Source organism: Castor canadensis, chromosome 1 (genome assembly GCF_047511655.1).
Source record: "Castor canadensis chromosome 1, mCasCan1.hap1v2, whole genome shotgun sequence".
Lineage (NCBI taxonomy): Eukaryota > Metazoa > Chordata > Mammalia > Rodentia > Castoridae > Castor > Castor canadensis.
The window spans coordinates 16451109-16473629 of NC_133386.1; the positions used below are offsets into that span (position 1 = coordinate 16451109).

The 22521-nt window shown below is 35.2% G+C and overlaps 1 protein-coding gene and 1 non-coding gene across 7 annotated transcripts in view; both read right to left on the minus strand.

The window, feature by feature from the left end:
• Nucleotides 1-999: 999 nt before the first annotated feature.
• The window catches only part of Tab2 (TGF-beta activated kinase 1 (MAP3K7) binding protein 2), a 72948-nt gene continuing 51426 nt past the window's right edge, over nt 1000-22521 (minus strand). For all 6 annotated transcript variants that reach the window (XM_074072402.1, XM_074072400.1, XM_020173185.2 and 3 more), the window contains 4 exons: nt 7352-7512; nt 7054-7147; nt 5626-5706; nt 1000-2987 (listed from right to left, as the gene is read on the minus strand). In XM_074072402.1, the coding sequence (XP_073928503.1) occupies nt 2845-2987; nt 5626-5706; nt 7054-7147; nt 7352-7512 (479 nt within the window). In that variant the 3' untranslated portion in view covers nt 1000-2844. The remainder of the gene's footprint in view (nt 2988-5625; nt 5707-7053; nt 7148-7351; nt 7513-22521) is intronic.
• Nucleotides 6677-6811, minus strand: LOC141416634 (small nucleolar RNA SNORA55). Its single transcript, XR_012441265.1, has one exon. It is a non-coding gene; the product is annotated as a small nucleolar RNA SNORA55 (small nucleolar RNA).

Here is a 22521-nt window from a genome sequence, read left to right on the forward strand (position 1 = left end):
ATAATTTTCTGTGTGATTTCAATTCTCTGTTACAAAGCTGATTTAACTTTAGGTTGGGGACTGATTCAGATTAGTCATTTAAAAAGTAAATGGTGACTTTAAGAGGCAAGTAAGATTTCATACTTTGTTTACAAACCTCCGATACAACAGGCATGTGTGTTAGTGATGACATCAAATGCTGGCTGACGTTGTGACATTGTGAGTTTTCCTGAGAAATCTGGTCACACAAACTGCAGTCCTCTCCACCTCACCCAAGGATGATGAGTGACATCTTTAGAAGCCATCTATCTTTCCGTGTGGTTCTCAAGTCTGTCATCCCATCTTAGTGCAGTAGTTCCCAAAGGTGGTCTCCACACCACCACCATGTCCTTGGTAAAGAGAATTTCCTTTCCACAAGGTTTAAGAAACAACGCAAGGAAGGCCTTTCTACAGGTATGCCATAGAGATTGGCAGACACTACTTCTTTTGAAAACTGCGAATATGAAAGTTCCTTCAAGAGAAGCACCACCGTAGCTCACTGTCTACACATCATGGGACAGAGTGAGCATTATCTCCTTTACTAGGCTAAAAGGACCAAGTCATCACATTTATTACCTACAAAGGAGTAAATTGTCAAAACTTAAAAAGAAATGAAAGGAAAAGTTAGAATACACTATTAAAAAAGAAGCAAGATCCATTTTTCTGGCTCAGTTGAAATCTTATTGTTTCCTTCATCAGTTAAAAGGCAGCTTAGAAGCCAGACATGGTGGTACATGCCTATAATCTCAGCACTTGGGAGGATAAGGTATGAACACTGCGACTTCAAAAACAGCCTCGGGTACTTTTAAAAAGCAGCCTGTGGAAGCTGAGAGAAAGAATCCAACAAAGCAGTTGAATGCCACAAGATCACAAGACTCAAGTTCCCCCTTCCCAGCCATTTCAACAAATAATTCAGTATTCTGCTAGGATACCAATTATTTTCTGTCCCCAAAACTTTAAAAACAAGCCACAAAATCCACATTAGAATATAAGTTTTTTAATTTTTATAAATAACTTATCTGTTACAAAGATAGTTTACCCAGCTAAATCACAAAACCATTAACTCAAGATATCCAAATTACGTTTTATTAATAAAACAAGTAAAAACTGATTTGTCAATCTTCACATAGAACTGCAGATGAAGCTGAAAAACAAGGCCTACTTTTAAAACAAAATGCATCAAATATAAGGGCTTTGGGTTTATTGTCTAGTTAACTAGGATTTCGTATTTCTTTCCATATACATAATGCCAAGCCTGAAACCAAGGTTCTGACATTCACAGATACGTCCGTAGTAATTCTGCTTATTTAAAACACAGCCACTTGCAAACATTTACTGTGGTGACAGTCTATATTATTGGCTCTTTTGCTGTATTTCAGCACTTCCCTCAGCCCCATTCTAAGCACTGATATATAATTCCATAATTCTTTTAAAATGTATACTGTTATGTTTTTCTTGGTTTCATTTAGTTATATACATTCCTGATCATCTAAATACTTTCCTTACAAAAATATATCATCAAAATAGAGATGTTTGAGGTTGCTTCAGTGTTCAAGTTTGCTTTTCTCTCTTTTTTCCAGCTTTTCTTCAGTTGTCCTAAATTATGACTAGCCTTGTTTTATAAATATACATGATACTGCCACAAGTCAGGTTTGGAAATGGATCATTCCAACAGTAAAGCATTTAAACTTCTTTCCGAAATAAGGGCTGTTGCTACTGCTGCTGTTGCTGGTTTTGAAACTGTACTTCCCAATAATAATCTCTTACGAAAGTTCTGTGGGGCACCAAGCAGATGGAGCAAGCTCTGGCAGTGGGTTAAAAATACCTTTTGTTTCATGCTTCCCCGTGGCAGACAACGCACTGTGTCGTACCCACTGCTACAGCCAGTACACAGCATGCAACCTGCCAACATTATTGTACTATTTTCTGCAATTCACTGTGCAGCACTGTATGTTTTCACAGAACATTGGCACCTAAGAGGGCAAAGTACAGAATGAGCAGAGGAAAGTTATTCTGTGCATAGTTTTGTTTCATTAATGCTTTTTTATTTTACGACACTGCTTCTTTCAGGTAAGGCATGATCGTGCTTAATCACTAATAGGAAAAAAGAAAATTAGTTAACAAAAGGCTATTACACTATACATATAGAAATATAAGAAAATAATCAAGAAGAAATCACGTAAGAGCAGACTTGAGAGCTCTGTACAGTAGGAAAAGGTTTGGGGTATTTCACTGCATATTTGTATAGACGATGCGTGCTTTCCTTTTCATCTTCAGACCCTCAATGCTGGCTTCACAGAGACGTTTTCAGGGAAGACAAAGACAAGGCTAAGAGTACCACAGATCTATGAAGTTCTTCCCCTATCCGTAGGCACAATGAGGCCGCGAACAGTTTTTAAATAGTTAAACCTTGTTCCTTCTCTTTGTGTATGTAGTGTTTCACTGAAAGCTTTAAAAAGAAAACAAAACGAAAGCTCTGGTTCTTTCTTCCTCCTGTCAAAATTCAGTAGTGACAGGAGGGTTTTGAAAAAGTGTTGGAACACCGAGGCATTAACATAGTGAGGAACATCCACAGTGGGTTCCTGGCAACACTGCACGTGGTCAGGCAGCAGGCGACTGCGCCTTTCATGTGATGAGCTTCAACTGCCCAGGATGTGATGCTGAGGTATGATTAGCTCTGTGGCTGACACTTAACATTAGCACACCACCATCTTGTCACACCTTCAATTTGACAAAATCCTATGCAGCAGTGAAACTTTTCCCCGATGACAGACTAGTTTCTTGAATTTTAGATACGGTTTTAGAGAAGACATAGGGCCTTCTGGCTCAGAAATGCCGTGGCATCTCGCACTGTTCACAGCGGATTAAGGCTGGATGGTTCAAAAAAGTACAGGCAGTGCAATTCCACTGAGCGCCCTCATCATCTTCTGTGTCTTGAGTCTTTGGTGTTTTGATGGTGGACCTCTGATCTATAAGGAAGAAAAAAAAAATTTAGAAGTAAAAATCATAAAGTCTGACAAATTAGCGGCAACTCTAAACAGCATTTGTACTGCTGTTAACCATAGGAAGCCACTGTCTGAAACTGGCAAATGTGCCTGACCATCAACAGCTCCATCAGCTGGTACTTCTCCTCTGGGGAAGAGCCACATGGACATGACAGAATGACCTCCATGTCTCCTTACGGGAGAAAACAGCCTCCTGCTCTCCATTTCTAATAGAAGAAAGGGTAACTAACAGCAAACATTTCCATAATGTCACTGAAGACGGTGAAAAGGTGTCCCACTGCAAAATAATATAGTGTATTTAAATCTCATTAAAGTTAAGAGTTTCATTTCCCATTGAAGTACTATCTATATTTCTGTTTTCTACTAGGAATGGAAGTTTTTGTTAAATGACCTTACCTGCTAAAAATGTAAGCCTGAATAATACAAAATGTGAAAAGAAAAGAAAAACCTGACAGGTGTGGTGATGCATACCTATAATCCCAACACATGGGAAGCAAAAGCAGAAAGATCATGAGTTTGAGGTCAACCTGAGCTACACAGTCTTAAAACAAAACAAAAAAAAATAAAGAACTAATTTCTAAAATGACTCCAAAGAAGCCAGTGCAAAAACTTCACCATACTTTATTTTTTTAATCTTATTTAAAAAGAATATTAGGTAGCCTTTATACTCTGTTCAAAGTTCCTTTTATTGTGCAGAAGCTGTTTTTGCTTTTGTTGTCACATCCAAAAAAATATTGCCCAGAAAAATGTCAAGAAGCTTTTCCCTTGTTTTCTTCTAGTAGTTTTATACTTTCACATTTTATGTTGTAAGTCTTTAATTCACTTTGATTTTTTTATGTGATGTAAGACAGGGTCCAGTTTCATTCTTCTGTATGTGGACATTCAGTTTCCCCAATATCATTTATTAAAGAGGTTGTTCCCTGTTGTGTTTTGGCACCTTTGTCAAAGACAGGCTGACCATACAGATGCATGTATTTGTTTCTAGGCTCTCTACTTGGTTCTACTGGTCTAGATGTATTGTTTTGATTACTGTAGCTTTGTAAGCTATTTTGAAATAAGGGAGTGCAATGCCTCCAGCTTTGTTCTTACTCAAGATTACTTTGGCTATTTTAGGTCTTTTGTGGTTTCATATGAATTTTAGGATTTTTTTTTCTACTTCTGCAAAGAATGTCATTGGGATTTTGACAGTGAGTGCAAAGAATCTATAGATTACTTTGGGTAGAATGGACATTTGAACAGTATGAACTCCTTCAGTTCATGAACATGGGATGACTTTCTATCAGCTGTCTGTTAATTTCCTTCATCAGTGTTTATGTTTTGGTCTACAAGTCTTCCACCTCTTTGATGAAGTTTACTCCTAAGTATATTTATTCTTTTTGTTGCTATTATAAATGGGATTGTATTCTTGATCTCCGTGATTTGTGTTCAGAAACATCTTTGATTTTTCTATGTTGACTTTGTATTCTGTAACTTTACTGAATCATTTATTAGTTTTAATAGTCTATTGTTAGGGTTTTTTTTTTTAAATATCTACTCATTCACTCTGTATCTTTTGATTGATGAATGTAAACCATTTTTATTTAAGATAATTATTGTTAAGACTCATTACCATTTTGCTGTTTCTAGTATTTTGGCAGTTTTTTTTCTTGTTCCTCTTTTCCTCTCTTGTCTCCCTTTGTTGTTTGATAATTTGTTGTTGTTTAAGGATTTACTTTATTTTCTTTACCTTTTGTGTATTTTTATTTATTATAGGCTTTTTTCTTTATGGTTAGCTGGAGACTTGCATAAACTATCTTTATCTATGCCTTTCTACTGTAAGTTGATGACAACATAACTTCAATTGCATACAAAAATATTATAATTCTGCCAACCCAGGACAATACATCTTGTGTTCTTGTAGTCAAATTTTGCTTTTTAAATACTGTATGTCTGTTTATGAATTCTTATATTTGAACTCTCATAGTAGTTTTAAAAAGTAAATTAGGCTGTGATTACAGCACTAAATTAATTGGCAAGTGAACATCCATATATTTACCTTCACCAGTAAGATTCATGCATTTGAGTACACCTATACATGTTTTAATGCCTGGGTCAAACACACACGTTTCAACGTTTTAATTTGCTATACATATATTCTGTGAATATCAGGTGATACAAAATGATAATGGATAATACATTTTGAAAGCCATTCCTCTAGAATTCAGGACAGTTAATCACATATGTCAACACATATGTTAAATAAAATAAGATATTCTTGAAAAAATAAACTTCCCTAACGCGTCTTCCTCACCATTTGTCTAAAAATTTGAAGAGTAAAAATTTCTGCACTTGTTTTTTTTTTTTTTTTTTTAATCACGATTTGCTATTTTGGGAATACAGAGTGATTCTTAAGGTCACAAATATTACTTTTAAAAAGCTAAATACATTACACTTTTGCATTCTTCCCAATCCCAGCATATAGGTGAAAACAAACATCTTCCTTGATGAATACACCAAAACCAATGTTTGATGCACTACTTGAGTGGAAGGTTGTTAAAATAAAAATATCGTAAGACCTTGCTTTTCAAGATGTAACAGTTTCACATTTAATGGATACACTAACCTTTGGGTTTTGGTGGCACAGGACCTACAAATCCAATATTGTCATAAAAGTTATGAATAGCGCTGGGGTTAAAATGTGGTCCTGAAATATATAAAAAGTAAATATATCAGTGTTTATAGCTCAAAAATACTTAATTTTATTTTTTAAAGCAAGCATTTCTTTCTAAAAATATTACAGTATAAACAGAAGAAATGCTCTTCAATTATTTTCATCTTTAATTTCAAATTATATGTAAAATTTCAAAAATATATTTAAAAATATAGTACTCATAAACAGAGGCAAATTGGGGAAGAAGATAAATTAATGCTTATAAGAAAGAATTAGAAGCAGACTCTTGTTCTATGTGACAAGTTAAAATAACTTAAAATTTAACAATTAAAAAAACTGAAATTACCAAACACAGACTTAAGGAACTGGACTGCCCTCCCCAAGAAGCATAATGACCTTGTGCTAATGTGGTATCATGGTTCCAGATCTGACACAAGAGGAACAAATTCAAGGATTGTAGTTTCTAGACCAAAGATCAAATTCTGGCATTTTTCTCTGTTTCACAACATTTTAAAAGAAATTTAAGTAAAATTAACTATCTTTCAATGCAATAGCTGCTGGAACACAGTCAAAAGTGGGATTAAGGACTTTTTATGTTGGTTTCCTTCCTTTTCCTATCTTTTCTATTTCATATATTTCTGTTATTTCCCTGCAAAATTAGGCTTCTGTAACAAAATTTCATTTTAGTTTTCTATGGAACTGAATTAAACTGTAAACAATTTTTCCTACAATATGAAATCATTACTTGTTACTAGTAACTCAAGTATAAAATCTATCACTGTCCTAAGAATGTACAACTATACTCCCCCCCCCATTTTAGCAGTTAAGATAGTGTCACTGAGAGCTGAATTCATAATTCTTGAAAGGTAAAGAAAAAAGGGCAAATAAAGGGATACATTATTATAACAGACTCTGCATACACAGAAGCAATGTATTAGACAGAGAGACTCATCAATCCTCCCTTAACACAGGACTAAAGCAGATTTATTTTTTTTTCTTTTAGTAATGTGGCACTGTTGCAGAGACAGGGCCCAAGACAAATGGAAAACAACCCATCTGGAAGTTCTCTGCTCAGAGTATAGCACCTTCTGTCCCCAAGACCAGCATGAAGCAGCAGGAATGGGAAAGAATCAGGTGCTCCTAAAGCAGATTTTAAGAATTAAAATATACCTAGTTACTATTGAATCAAATACATACTTATTTTTTTGTTAGGGGTGAGAGGAGGGAAAAGGGTAAATAAAATTCTAGTTGTTTTTTAGCACTATTTGGCCAAAAATTTTACGACAGTAAGATTATGACTGGTAAATCTGTTCTCAGCCACAGGAAAAGAGATGGCAGATTAATTCAATGAATTTCAGCTGAGTATGCACTGAACTTTACCTCGGGCTTGAAAAAGATCAATTTCTTTGGTTAAGCAGTCAATGTCAATCTGGAGTTGTCTATTACAACTTCTCAACTGCTGCATTTCTTCGAGCTGAAAAATAATTCCATGTAAGAAAGTTTTGCATTGAATTCTTGTGTCATCAGTAAGAAAGTATAGAGTTTGGAGGGAAAGGTAAGGACAGAAAACAAGTATGAATTAAGAGCATTTGTAGAAAACTAGATCAAGCTTTTTACACTATGGCAGACAGTCTATTCTGTTCAAGCACAGAGGTCATGACAGTCATGTAAGACTTACTGAAGGTATTTGGGATATGGAATTTGATCTTTTCAGGCGCCTTCGTGTTAGATTATTTTCCATTTCGTTGACCTCAGATTTTAGTTTATCCAACTTTTTCTTTTGAATCTCAAGTTCTCTTTGAAGTCGTTCCATTCTGGCCTTCTGGTGTACCAACAGAGCTGCAATAAACATAGTTAACATGAGGACTCCCCACTTCAGCAGTAAACCTTTAAGCAGACTTGGGAAAACACAACAAATGAGTATCTTTGTGACAAACAAGAATTTGCCAAGAATCCCAAAGCTGCAGTGAACCAAAATATTGTCAGTTTAAACGCATAAAATTTCAGAAATTTTAGCCTGAAAATAGCTTTAATCATTTAAGCAAATGTCATTCACTTTAATTTTTCAATTTTTTTAAGGGTTAGGATTAAATTCACTTTTTAGATGAAGATAGTTATCTTCAGCCTATAACTTTTCTAGACGTTCTAGTGTAGTTAACCTACTCGCTGTTATCTGATTCACATCTGACCCTTGGAAAGGACAACCCCTTTTACTTCAGGGTCATATGTTTGATCTATACATAGGTATTCTAACATTAAAATTTTATAGATATTTTAGAAGGGAGTGTGGAACAGGTTGAACACATTTTGATGTATGCAACAAATAAAACAGGTAGATTGACTTCAAACCACATGAATGTTAACATTAATCCGTTCAAATTGCAAAGTAAGAACAATATCATTTAGAGAAACTGAACAATTTTTTCTTCTTATAATCAGATCATACTTAGTGAAAATATTTTCCCAGGATTTTTAAAGAAATAAAATAAGTAACCCATATTGCAGCATGAATGATGAACTGCTGGCAAACCTTATCAATAGTTGTATATATGTCCTTGTGATCCATTTCTGGACAATATAAACCTCATCTTTTAGGATACTGGATTGGACGTGAAGATATCAGAACCTACTTTTAGAAGAGACATCTTGGGATTATTTTATCTTGAGAAAATAGGCAGATGTGAGAAAATACCTCGAATCTCTGGAAATAAACGAGTCATTTGAAATGAAAAAAAGTCAAGTAGATTAAATAGTCTAAGACACAGTTGGTGACCTGTAAGGTAAGTCTTAGTGTCAACCCAGAGTGCACAAGGAAAGTGACAGAAAACATAAGTAGGAGTTAAAAGGTCTCACACACAGTCATGTGCTGTACAATGACGTTTGGGACAATGATGGACTTATGGGAACAATGGTGGTCCCATACGATTATACTGCAACTGGAAATTCTTACTGCTTAGTACTTTTAATTCTAAGTAATTTCTGGTTTTCCTATGTTTAGGTATGTTCAGATATGTAAGGTACTTACCTATCATGTTCACAAGTGCCTTACGGTACTCAGTACAATGGCACACTATTAATGTTTGCAGTTTAGGACCAACAAGCTATTCCACGTAGTCTTGATATGTAGTAGGCAATACCATCTAGGCCGGTGTAAGTACACTCTACAATGTTTGCACGATGATGAAATTGCAAGATGAACCAAATTCAGCTCCATTCCTGAATAAACTGACTCAACTCCTCATACTGACAGAAAGCAGTGCCCCCATTTCTGGGTGTAAATGTCATTTTACCTCAATCTCTTTTGTTCCTTTCCACAGTTTGACATTCAATAAAGAATTACGAGATACACACAAAAGTAAGAGAAAAGCCTGGCTCATCAAGAGCCACAGCAATCAACAGACCCGTACTGGAGGATAATCCAGATTCTGGAACGACTTAACAAGGAAGCAAAAAACCAGAGACAGAATTCCTTTGATAGGCTTATGAGTATATTGAACATAGAAGAATCAGTGAACTTAAAGATATAAATTACCCAAACTGAACACAAAGTAGTGTTAGTACACAACTTTCATTCTGAATGGAAAAAAATCACAAAAGACACTCTATTTTCCAGTTAATGTATCATAGAGCACACACTGCAGCACAGGGATTGAACATCCTCCCAGTCACAGATAGCGCCACTGGGAATTCCTAATTGGGTACTTTTTAATGTTTCTATCAAAATAAGAAAGTAAATCATAGACAGGGTTGAGTTACAAAAAAGGCCAATATTAGTAGGAATAACTCTTCACACTGGGCAAACATGTGATTCAAAGATTTAGAAATGAAGGAACCAGAGTTGGTGAAGGAACTAGGTATGGCTGTGAGATGTTTCTGAATTTAAAGAGTAAATTCCACTATATGTATGTATGTATATGTGTGTGTGTGTGTGTGTGTGTGTATATACATATATATATCTATATATATATATCTATATCTATCTATATATATATATGGAAATGTCATAATGAAACTCCCTGTATAGCTATCTTAAATAAACAAAAATGTCATTTTTCAAAAACGGGGGTCAGGGAGGTAAAACAGGTCCTCTCTGGAGGAGTAGGTGCCAGTGGGAGGGGGTAGGATATAAGGAAAGGGTGAAGGAGGTGAATATGGTGGAAATGTGGTTATGTATTCATATACGAAAATGGAAAAATGAGACCTGTTGAAACCATTCTAAGAATGGGGAAAGAGGGGATAAAGGAAAATGATGGAAGGGGTGAATTTAACTATGATATATTGTAAGCATTTTTGTAAAGGTCACAATGTATCCCATATGTACAACAATAACATAATAAAAAATTATAGTTAAAAAAAGTAAAGAGTAAATTCTTGAGCTGGGCGTGGCAACTGACACCTGCAATCCCACCTATTTGGGAGATGGAGATTATTGGAAGGATCATGGCTGAAGGCCAGGCCAGCCTGGGCAAAAAGTCAGTGAGAGTCCCATCTCAACAGCAAAAAACGGCTGGGTGTGGTGGTACATGCCTGTCATCCCAGCTACATTGGAAGCATTAAGTAGGAGGTCTGTGGTCCAAGCTGGCCCTGGCAAAAAATGGGAGACCTTATCTCAATAATAACCAAAGCAAAAAGGGCTAGAAGTGTGGCTCAAGTGGAAGAAAAAGAAAAAATTCTTCAGAATGTTTCTGAAACAAATAGAAAGACTGCATTCTTGGTAACTCAAAAAGAAAGGAGGTTCTACCATGGCTGAATATGTGGCTCTGACAGGACTAGGACCGAGGTCCTAAATAGTAAAACACTGTAGAACAACTGCCTTACAATTTATTTAAGAGTAAATCTTTCCAATTGAAACAAACTGTTAAGAATTATGATGACTGTATCACTTCAAAATGACACACTCAGTTGGTAGACTACTTAGGATCTCTTAGGAATGTGTCTTATTAAAAACAAGCTAAAATTGTTTTGAAAATAGTAGGAAAGAGGTACCTCTACTCCTTAGCAATTCTTTGTCTCTAGTTCACTTTTGATTTATGGTTTGGGATTTTTAGAAAGGAATCTAAGAAAGATGAGGTTCAGAGGAAAATGAAGTCAAGGTGAATTTCTAAAAATTGCCATGACAATTTAAATTTAGTTACAGTTAAACTCTTCTGTATCTGTGGCTTCTATAATTTTAAACTTTGCTGTATAAAATGTTCCCCAATATTTGTGCATTATGAGACAACGCTGCTGGAAAACTATCTATGCATAGAGACTTGAGAAAAATCACTTACCCTGCTTTCTGTTTTGTTTTGATGTATAAAGAAATTTTAAAGAATCATAGTAATCGTACAGACAAACGACGCTCAAGCACACTCTAGTAAAACCAACTTATTCAGGAGTTGGGGAGATTTGTTCACAGGCTTCCATGAAGGAAAAATTTTCTTCACCTGTCATTTATTTACATACAGATTAATACTGACTTACAAAGCTAAGCTATAAAGATTTAATTATAGGAGCCAGGACTTTGAAGATGGCTAACCAAGCCTTGTACTTGAGGTGAGGAAGGGGCCAGAAAAACAGTGCTTTCATTGGCTATCTGTATGTGAGATAGTCAGTCTCTTCCCATTGTGGAGGGCAGGCTGCATGCAGCTTCTTGTTCATTTTTAAGCCTCTTCCCTTTCCCACCCTGGCCCCCATACACACAGAATACTAAGTGGTACTCCATTCTAAAATTCAGCAATTAGCCAAGGATTACCACATATTTCAGGAATATCTGACACATGAAAGAAGTGATAAACAAAAAAAGTTGAAACAGCTAAATGGAGATAATCCAGGAGAATGGAAAGAGCTTAAATTCTAATTAATAACATTAAGAGAATAGAAACAACACTATTTTCATAAAATAACAATCTACTATGAAAAAGAATGAGAGAACTGGCTCTCAGGAATTAAAAATATCACTGCTGAAATGAAAACTTCACATATGGGTTGGAATGCATATTAAGGAAATCTTCTAAAATGTAAAATACAAAACAAGTAGGTGGAAGATACTGAGGATATGAGAAAGGAAAGTAAATAGGAAGTTGGTCTAGCTTGTTAAGCAGCTGAAGAAGAGAAGGTCTAGAAAGAGAAGATGTGAGAACTAGTGGGGATCAGAAGAGAATTTTCCAGGGCTGAAGGGAGGCAGTAGCCTTTTTTTTTTAATTTAATTTAATTTTATTTTTCATATGTGCATACAAGGCTTGGTTCATTTCTCCCCCCTGCCCCCACCCCCTCCCTTACCACCCACTCCGCTCCCTCCCTCTCCCCCCCCAATACCCGGCAGAAACTATTTTGCCCTTATTTCTAATTTTGTTGTAGAGACAGTATAAGCAATAATAGGAAGGAACAAGGGGTTTTGCTGGTTGAGATAAGGATAGCTATACAGGGCACTGACTCACATTGATTTCCTGTGAGTGTTTGTTACCTTCTAGGTTAATTCTTTTTGATCTAACCTTTTCTCTAGTACCTGGTCCCCTTTTCCTATTGGCCTCAGTTGCTTTTAAGGTATCTGCTTTAGTTTCTCTGCATTAAGGGCAACAAATGCTAGCTAGTTTTTTAGGTGTCTTACCTATCCTCACCCCTCCCTTGTGTGCTCTCGCTTTTATCATGTGCTCATAGTCCAATCCCCTTGTTGTGTTTGCCCTTGATCTAATGTCCACATATGAGGGAGAACATACGATTTTTGGTCTTTTGGGCCAGGCTAACCTCACTCAGAATGATGTTCTCCAATTCCATCCATTTACCAGCGAATGATAACATTTCGTTCTTCTTCATGGCTGCATAGAATTCCATTGTGTATAGATACCACATTTTCTTAATCCATTCGTCAGTGGTGGGGCATCTTGGCTGTTTCCATAACTTGGCTATTGTGAATGGCACTAACCTTTAAACTGGAGGAGTCTACCAAGTGTGGGACAAAGATGATTAAAAAGAAAAAGACCTATACCAAGACACTCCATCATAAAATTTCACACTGCTAAATACAAAGGAAGATTTAAGGATTTCCAGAAAGAAAAAATATAGGTCACCTATAAAGGTGCAAGAATTACACTGATAGAAGATTTCCTTAGTGACCTGGGGTTTTTCAGTGACATGTTCATCCAGAAATTCTATACCAAGCTAAAATACAAGGGTACTTTCAGACATTTAAGGATTTTTAAGTTTTATCTCTCAAGTCTTTTATTAGATATTTCAGGAGATGTTCTAGCATACTGAAGGGATAAATCAAGAAGGAAGACAGTAGAATAGCCAAGAAATGGTGACTCCTATTTATAAAAGCAATAAAAGAAATCTGTAGCTGATGGCTATGCTGATGATTAAAGAGAAATCTTTTGGAAAAGGGAATAAATCTCAGAGATGCTTAAAGAACATGAAATCAGAGAATAAAAAAAAACCCTTCTAAAAATTCCAAGAAAAACAGAAAGCTATAACAAAGAACTGTAATACAGATAAACTACTTGGCTCTATAGTGAACATTTACAAGACTAATATATATGTTATTTATTAAGTTTCAGCTTCATCATCAACCTATAGACCATGCGCAATTATATAAAGTGCCATGGTCTGGATGTTTGTGTCTCCCAAATTTCTATCATGAAGCATAACCCCTACTGTGGTAGTAGGAAATGAGGGGCCTTTGGGAAATGTTTAAGTCATGAGGGCTGTGCACTCACGAATAGGATTAGTGCCCTCATCAATGACACTTTGTTGTTTGCTCTGCTGTTTCCACTCTACCCTTCCATGTAAGGACACACAGAATTTACCATCTATGAGTAATGAACCCTAATAAACACTGAATTTGCTGACACCTAGATTTTGGATATCCCGGCCTTCAAAAGTGACAGCATTAAACTTCTGCTGCTTATAAGTTATCTAAAGTATTTTGCTATGGCAGGTGGAAGAGACTAAGAAATTATGAACAAAATGTAAAAGGTATCCACTATAAATATATGTTATGTAAATAAAAATACAGATGATATAAGCAGGGAAGACAGGTAAAAAGAAAGGGAGAAGGGCTTGTAGTTTATGTGTAATCAGTGAAAACCTTATTTATCATAGCAAGAAGTTAGCAGAAAAAGGTTTAAACTGTATAAGTACATTTTAAAAGTTAAACTAAAGCTCTCTATGTATATACAATAGTATATATGTTCTATAATATGTGTCACATGTAATTAGATATAAACAAAATAACTATATATTGGACACACAAAAGTGTATGTATCTTCATAAAATGAAGTTTTCACTATTTTAGAGTTTAAAATAATCTCAGTAGTAGTGGAGCTTGAGTTTTTATGCTCTTCTTCAAAAGGTATTAAATAAATTAATACCATGAGAAAAATGTGAAACAAGAAAACAAACTATTTCAACAGCTTACATGTTATTACCCTGAAAAAACTATAGGCACTAAGTATCTATTAAATATAAAATAATGACATTTGACTTTTAACGGATAATAGAATAAAATACTAATTTTAAGCCCAAGAAATAGAAATACTGATATATAAAAACTTGAGATTTACTTTAAAGTCTCCTTAAATGTTTAGCTTTAATGTTTTTTCATTTAGCAAGATATAATACATTGTGAAATTGCATATAGGTGGCTTTTCTGTATGCTAGTTTTACCAAGGAAATAAAACAGGTGGTGTATTTAATATGTCATTTATTTCTTTAGTTTTTCAAACTCATCTGTATATATTTTTCTTCCTAAATGGATGAAAAAGGAAGAACTACAGGTAAAAAAAATTCAGTACTTTTAAAATCCTCTTTGTCAGAATTAACGGGTAAGAGTAACTTAAGTATGCAACTCCCTCTTGTGGTTGTTACAATAATCGAGTACTTGTGAACTTAATCTAGACCACTCCTTCAGGTATTCCAGATGTTGCACACAGAAAATTTAGTCTTGACCAATTTTTGTCAGCTTCTGATGAACAGTGGAGACTAAGGTTACTTAATTTCATTTGAAACTAGAAAAACACACTTGAAGTTCCAGATGGTGTTAACTTTTAATAATTTTAGGCCCTATACATAAGTAATGCCTGATTTGTCCAGAAGCTTAAAAACAAAACACTAAAACATTACAGAACAATGCTTACTAAAAAGAAATACATATGCCACTATGAAATGGACCAGATATTGATTTTAGGTTTATTTAAAAGAAAAAAAGAAATTGTGCCATTGAAAAACTTAATAGGCACTTATTTCTAGTCTTTTAAATTTTGTTATGATTTTATACACCCAAATGAGGTACATGCTTAAGTCAGCCTGTCATTATACCTAAGAAAGTACAATGTCAGCTTCAAAATTGAATCCTAAATTTTCTAGACTGCCATTTGTTGACATCAGGGATTATATCTTTTTATACATGGCTGTCTTACTACTAGCCACTTATCTGGTAACTGAAAACTCTTTAAAATAAAGCATCCTGTTGTCATCTATTTTGCTATTTTTAAGGGCAAAATGAAATCATTTCTTTTAACAGTGTTGCAACTGGCCCTGTAATTTGGGAACAGACCCAACAACAAAACTATGAGGGATGATGCTTAATCACTGTAACTATTTTTAAGACATTTAGATTATTTCTACTTAGTATTAATAAGAGATATGTATTAGTCATTTTATCAAAACTGACGGGGTCTCTTGCTAAACAATTTGCTGGTATTTATTTGTAAATAATTAAGATCTTGCATGTAATCTTCTTAATCTTCTAACATTAACAGAGAGACATTGTCTAAAAGTTACTTTAGAGATTAGGTCTGCTCACACCTTAGAAAGGTTTCTGTTTAAAAAAGAGATACGGTAGCTACTTTCAAGTTTGTGATGGGATGCCACGAGACCACTTCAAGGAGGTTTTAAGGAGCATCATTAAATTAAAGAGAAAGTACAGATACAGTACAAGGTTTCTGTTGATTTCTTTTTCAAATCCTGAAATGGGGAGTTTGTAAATAAGATGCACAACCCAGAAGTCCTAAGGAAAAAAGGCTGATAAATCTAAATATATAAAAGTAAACAAACTTAGAAAATAAAAAGTTATTGACCAAGTTAAAAGTAACTATGAATTAGAAAAATGGACTAAGAACCCTACAAAAACAAAAAAGCTAACAAAATAAGAAATATAACGGAGGAAGGAAAGGTTGAGGATAAGAAAGAGTAATGAGGCTAAATATGATCAAAGTACATTTTATGAGTGGATGGAAGTGTCATGATGAAACCCCTTACCATTATAATTTAAACATGCCAATTAAAAAATATAATTGGCTTAAAGAATTCATGATGATTGGTCTCATTCATATAAAGATACACATTTAAAAAAACAACAGTACATTTTAACCTAGCAAAGAAGTATTGTTTTCAACCACCTACTTACTTGATAGGTGGGGGGAGAGGAGGAAAGAACACTTTTAGAAATGCCCCCACTTATAAATACAGGAGTGTAAACTGGTACAACAGCTTTAGAGATCACCTCAGGTTTACAATGCAGCATTTACTATGACAGCCATTGGTGTCCTTCACCGAGTATTTCTGGCTACCTTCTCCTAGGTATGTGGCAGAATTGTACCTTTCATCCCCTTTTAAATTGGGTGTGTTTACATGACTTGTTTTATCCAAAGAATGATGTGTTGATGCAGAAGCCTAAGGAGCCAATGCTGATCTGCTGTATTTCCTTTGTCATGGAAATACAGAGATGGAGCTTCCCTTAACCTGGGTTCCTGGATGGGGATGATGCAGAACACAGCCCAACAGCTAATCTACAATGGGCAAGAAGTACAAGCTAAAAGGAAGCCATTTGTGTTTTTAAGACATGGCTTGTTACTGCAGCATAACCAAGTCTACACGATGTATCTATCAAAAATAAAAATACGCGTATCATGGATGTAACAGTTTTACTCTCAGTAATCTCTCTCTGGTGGTACTGGGATTTTAACTGGGCTTCTTCACACTTGCTAGGCAGATGCTCTACCACTTGAGCCACACCTCCAGCCCTCAGTAACTTCTTTTGCCAACATTCTTGGACACGGGCACAAGTATTTATATACAAGGATTTTTATAGCAACAGTTTGTTAAAGCTAGATTAGCAACAACCTTAAGGCCCATCAAGAGAGGACTGGTTAGATACTATGGTGTGAAATACTATTACCAGCCATTTCTTTTTAAAGCAGATTTGTACGTGAAATTCTCTCAAAGAGATAAAGACTAAAACAAAAAGCAAAATATCATGTCTCATTTGTATAAAAAGAGGGCATGTGTGTGTATATATGTGTTTGTGTATATTTCCACTTAATATACAATTTCGATTTCTATTAGAAGACAAAAATAAAGTGGTTATCAACAGCCACTGCCCATCTCTGGTGAGGAGAACTTTTACTGATACACTGTTCTGCTTGCAGGTTTTTTTGTTTTTAATCAAATATGTAAATTTTTTTTAAAGCAACCACTATCAGAACCCTAGCCAACTTTGTAGAAATAGATAAAACTGCTTATAAAATTCATATGGGATTATGAGATCCCAAATAGCCAAAACCATTTTGAAAAAGAACAAAGTAGGAGAGCTCACACTGTAATTTTAAAATTTACTACACACCAATGGTAATCAAGAAGTGTAACCAACCCTAAATCCAGTCTCTGCTTGGGAATTTAGCAAAATGATTAGGGGTTGCTAGATGATATGACTATGTACTTCAGTCTGGGTTCATGCTGGAATTTCCCAGCTCAGAAGACATAACTACACCGCTACACCAGGAAAGCTCCCACCTCCTGTGTGTGAGGGGCAGCCTCTGTTTCTCCTATTTCCCCTTGCTTTACCAAATAAACCTTTGCTGTCTCCCTTCCCAAGTTGTAGTACTGGCGTAAGGAACATATACATCGTGGAAAAGAATGAATCCAGAAATGTGTTTACAGTCAACTTATTTCCTTTAAAGGGTGCTAAAAATCATTCAAAGAGGGAAAGAAAAGTCCAGTGTTGGGAGACCTGGGTAGCCATATGCAAAAGAACAAAGTTGGACTCTTAACTCATCATTATAGAAGAAATTAACTCAAATGAAAGACCAAAATATAAAGGCTAAAACTATAGCTCTTGTATCTTCATGACCTTTTATCTGTCAATTGATTCTTTGATAAGTCACAAAGAGCATGAGCAACAAAGCACCCAAACTGAACTTCATCAAAATCAGTAACTTTGGACTTAAAGAATATCACCAAGAAAGAGAAAAAGATTACTCGTGGAATGGGAGAAAATAAGTGCAAATCACATAAGATACTTACTTCTAGACCACACACATGAACACTTACAATTCAGAAATAAAAAACAATACCCCAATTACAAGAGGCAAAGAAAATATTCATTTTTTTTTTTTTTTGTTGGCACTGGGGATTGAACTCAAGGCTTCACACTTGCTAGGCAGGTGCTCTTACCACCTGAGCCATTCCACCAGCCAAAGTAAATATTCAAATGGTCAATAATAATAAGCACATGAAATGATGCTTAAGATCATTACCCATCAGGAAAATGCAAAGTTAGATAATAGCAAGTGTTGGTGAGGATAGGGAGAAACCAAAACCCTTTTACAGTGCAGGTGGGAATACAAAATGGTGCAGTCATTTTGGAAAACAGCTTGAATGTTTTCCTGATTAAATACAGGATTACCGTAAGTCCCAGTAATTCTACTTTGAGGAACATACTGAAGAGAAATAAATATACATATCCACACAAAACATGAACACAAATGTTTATAGCAGCAATAGTCATAACAGCCAAAAGGTGGGAAAAAACCAAACTACTCATCAACTCACAGATAAACAAAATACAGCATATATCCATATAATGTTACATTGTTTGGCCATAAAAAGGAATAAAGTACTGACACTTCCTACAACATGGATGAACTTCTAGTGAAAAAAGCCAGTTACAAAAGATCATATAGGACCTAACTCCATTTATATGAAGTGACCAGAATGATAATAGGCCTCATTATGACATTTTCATATATGTATTTAATATACTTGGATCAGATTCAATCTCTTATTATCCTCTCTTGTTCCCTATCCTCCTGTGGGTCTCTAGTCTGCGATTCCTTTTTGGGGTGATGAAAAGTGTTTACTATTGGCTGTGGTGATGACTAATATCAGTGAATATACTAAAAACCGTTTATATGCACAGTGCAAATGAGTGAGCTGTATGATTTGTTAACTATATTGCAATAAAGCTATTAAAATGACTAAAAAGTAAAAACAAAAAAGATTTGCACATGCTGAAATGTAGAGATTATAAAGTATATTAAGAAAATGTTTATTATATATTCCCATAAAGTATGTGTAGTTATACATACTGTAGAGAGTATATATACAACTGTCTCTTAGTATTTGTGGGAGATTGGTTATAGGGCTTCTTCATATCAAAACTGGAGGATGCTTAAGTCCCTTATGTAAAATAGCATAGAAGTCAGGTGTGGCGGTGCATGCCTCTAATCCCAATACTCAGGAAGCAGAGGCAGGAGGACCCTGAGTTCCAGGCCAGCCTGGGCTACACAGCATGACCCTGACTCAAAAAAAAGTACGTGTGTATATCCTCTCACATACTTTAAGTCACCTCTAGATTATTTGTAATACCTAGTATGTTATATAAACACTGTTATACTGTACTGTTTAGGAAATGATAACAAGAAAAAAGTCTATATGTACAAATGCAATTACCGTAAGAGACCTTTAAAGTCTCTTCCAACCCTGAGATTTACCCCAATTTACAAAGGTAAGTCTTAAAAACTGAGAAGAACTGATAGGTAAGAAGGGTAATTTGAAAAGAAAGACCCATAAGCAATTTGATGTCAATGAATCTTAATTACTGAGTTAATTATTTAATTATGCGATTTCAAAGCCAATATAAAACAAAGTTCTATAAAAGGCATTTCTAATCAGTAGATCCCTAAAGTTAAACAAGTGCAAATTTAAAAGCCTGAACAATTTAATTATATTTCCTTTTGAAAAGAATAACTAGCTCACTGAATTTGTATCACATTAGCATTTCATTAAATCTCAAATAGAAGAGCATTTCAATTTGGAAGAAAATACTGGTGAAAAATGACAAGGAATGAGAAACACAAAGCCTAAGACACTTATTTTCAACTCAAATTTTTTTACTTCTATTTCTATTTTAGGTTCAAAGCCAAAGCTTCTGCTAATATTAATAGTATAAGAGGATCACAAATATAATTGGGGAGAAAAAGGCATTAAAATATTTATGATTTTATATACATATTTTAAAAAAAAGCATCACCGTTTGTCAGATAAGTCACACTACAGATGAATTTCTGGACATATAAGAGAATGAAAAATCATTTCGGCAGTTGTGTTTGCTAAGAGTCCTGGCTTTTGTAACAAAATAAAGTAGGCCTTCTTTTCTTGAACATGAAAACTGATCTGAATGAGTAGTGTTTTGTTCTTCATGTCTGTCAAAGCTTTCAGTGCTACAAAAGGCATACCACTACGAAGGGGAGAGGATCTAGAAAGTCTCAGAACACAGTGAACAATAAAGTAGTTTTTGTTGCTTTTCAGAAGTCAATCAGGGTCTGAATCAATGTGTGTATGTGTGAGAATGCACCTATCTGATTGGTGACATTACTACTAATAAGACATTTTTACTTCTATATTACTGGTAAGTCTTCTTCCTACTTATAAACTTTAATTTCTCTCCAAGACTGTTTATTCAACTTGGCACTTATTTTGCCTGATTCCTGTGTACCTGAAGGACTCCAGTTAATTTCCTGTAGAGAGTGGGAGTGGGAGTGGTATTAGACTCAGTGTTGATATGAGTAGGGTCATGGCAGAAGTTTCACTAATTTACTTCTTTCTCTTCTCATCACCCTATAGCAAAAGGCATGCCTTTTTAAAATATAAATTTTCATTTCTGAAAAATTTTATTATAGTACTTTTAGATTTCAAATGTTAGACTCAAGGAAAAATACTGCATTTTGGTTACCAACTTAGGTATATTCCCTCTTCAACTTGGAAAAATATTTTCCTATGATTCCAGCACCTGTCTCAACTTACTTTTCTATGTAGACACTGTATGTTACAGCTCATTAAAAAGATCAGCTTTACTGGAGGAGACAGAGTATTTTTCTCTTACCTACACCACTGGAATCAGAATTCAGAAAAGATCCTTGCTTTATCATCAGTATTACTCAGGTCACCTCATTTAGTACTGTAGAGAGTGCTGTATAAATTATAAAGCATCACACATGTACAGGGTAAAAGCATAAAACACACACTTTTCAGAAAAGAACAATCCTTTGATTTGCCTTGAGCCAAGTTAATGAAACACTGATTCAAGATTCTGTCACTGGATGATTCATAAACCTGAGTCAATGCCAATTACATAGTAAACAAGAGGCAACAAGGAGATGAAAGGTCATAGAATAGCAACCATCCTAATACAGTGTGCATGCAGAAAACAAAAAGAGTACATAGTCATAGGAATGTTTTGAAATTTGATACATGTATGTATGTTTACAGAAATCAGTCAAAGTTGTTACAGGTGTCTGACAGCTGTTAGTTAAAGAGAATCAATGAGTAGTGGATTCTGGGGAAACTTGCAGTTTTATAGTTTATAGTTTTATAGGTTCTGAGTTCTCAAACCAGAGCCTTCACTGATTAGAATTTTTCTTTTTTTCCACTTTAAGGGGCTTCAGAAGGTCTTCTCTATACTCATCTAGAGTAACACTTCATTGTTTCAAGTTATTTCTAATTGTACCTCTTTTTGTGACTTCTTTCCCTACATGTCTTTTTTTTTTTTTTTAAATTGAATGATCTTTTAGCTCCTTGCTTCTCATATTGAGACACATGTGGTTTGTGGGCTATATGAAGCCACAAGACACACTTGAAGTGTCTTTCCAGAAGGTTACCTAGAAAATCTGAAAAGACATTTAGTGTAGTATTAAGATTCTGCTAATTTCCTTGGCAAGTTACTTAATTTATCTGCTCCTAAATGCTTTAATCTGAAAACAGAAATAACAGTAGTGCTTGCTAGTGGGAAATAAATAAGCATTCAAATCAGTGACTAACACACAGCAAGCTTTCAGCAAGTATTAGGTATTATACATCTTAACCCTAAATTATTTGTTTTTCCACTGTGAGCAAACATAAGCAAGGATGGAGAGACAGGATATGCCGGGGGTCAAGGGTACGTTTAGGTAAAGAATGCTATCATTGAAAAGGCGACTCTGAGTAAAGTTCTGAAACATGGGAGGAAGATAACCATGGATTTCTGACAAGAAAATGCAGATAGTAGGAACAGCAAGTACAAAAGTCCCAATATATGCCTCCTATGTTTAATGACGGCAGTAGGGCTGGAGAGAGTGGGAAAGTGCACAGCTTCAAAGCTTTGACTCTGTATGGACTAGATAGCCATCTCCTGCAGCAGTGACAGGATCTGAAATGTGTTTTGAACAGTATCTCTCTGGTTGCTGAGATGAAAGACCAAAAGGACACAAGGGTGAGAACATGTAGGTTACTAGAATAACCTATCTGAGAGATGATGGTGGCTCAGATGATAATGGTGACAATGGGGGTAGTAGGTAGAATTTCTTTCCTCATTTCCTCCCTCCCTTCTTTTTGCACAATACTGGGGACTGAAAACAGGATCTCACTTAAGTCACCTGTGTCCCCAGCCCCAGAATTCCTGATATACTTTGAAGGTTAGCATTGATAGGATTTGTTGTGAAAAAACATGTAAAATGTGAAAAGAGTGGAGTCAATGATGTTTCCAAGGTCTGTTGTAATCACTAAAAAATTTAAATTGCCCATAACTGTGATGGGTTGGGGGAAATGTCAGCAGCT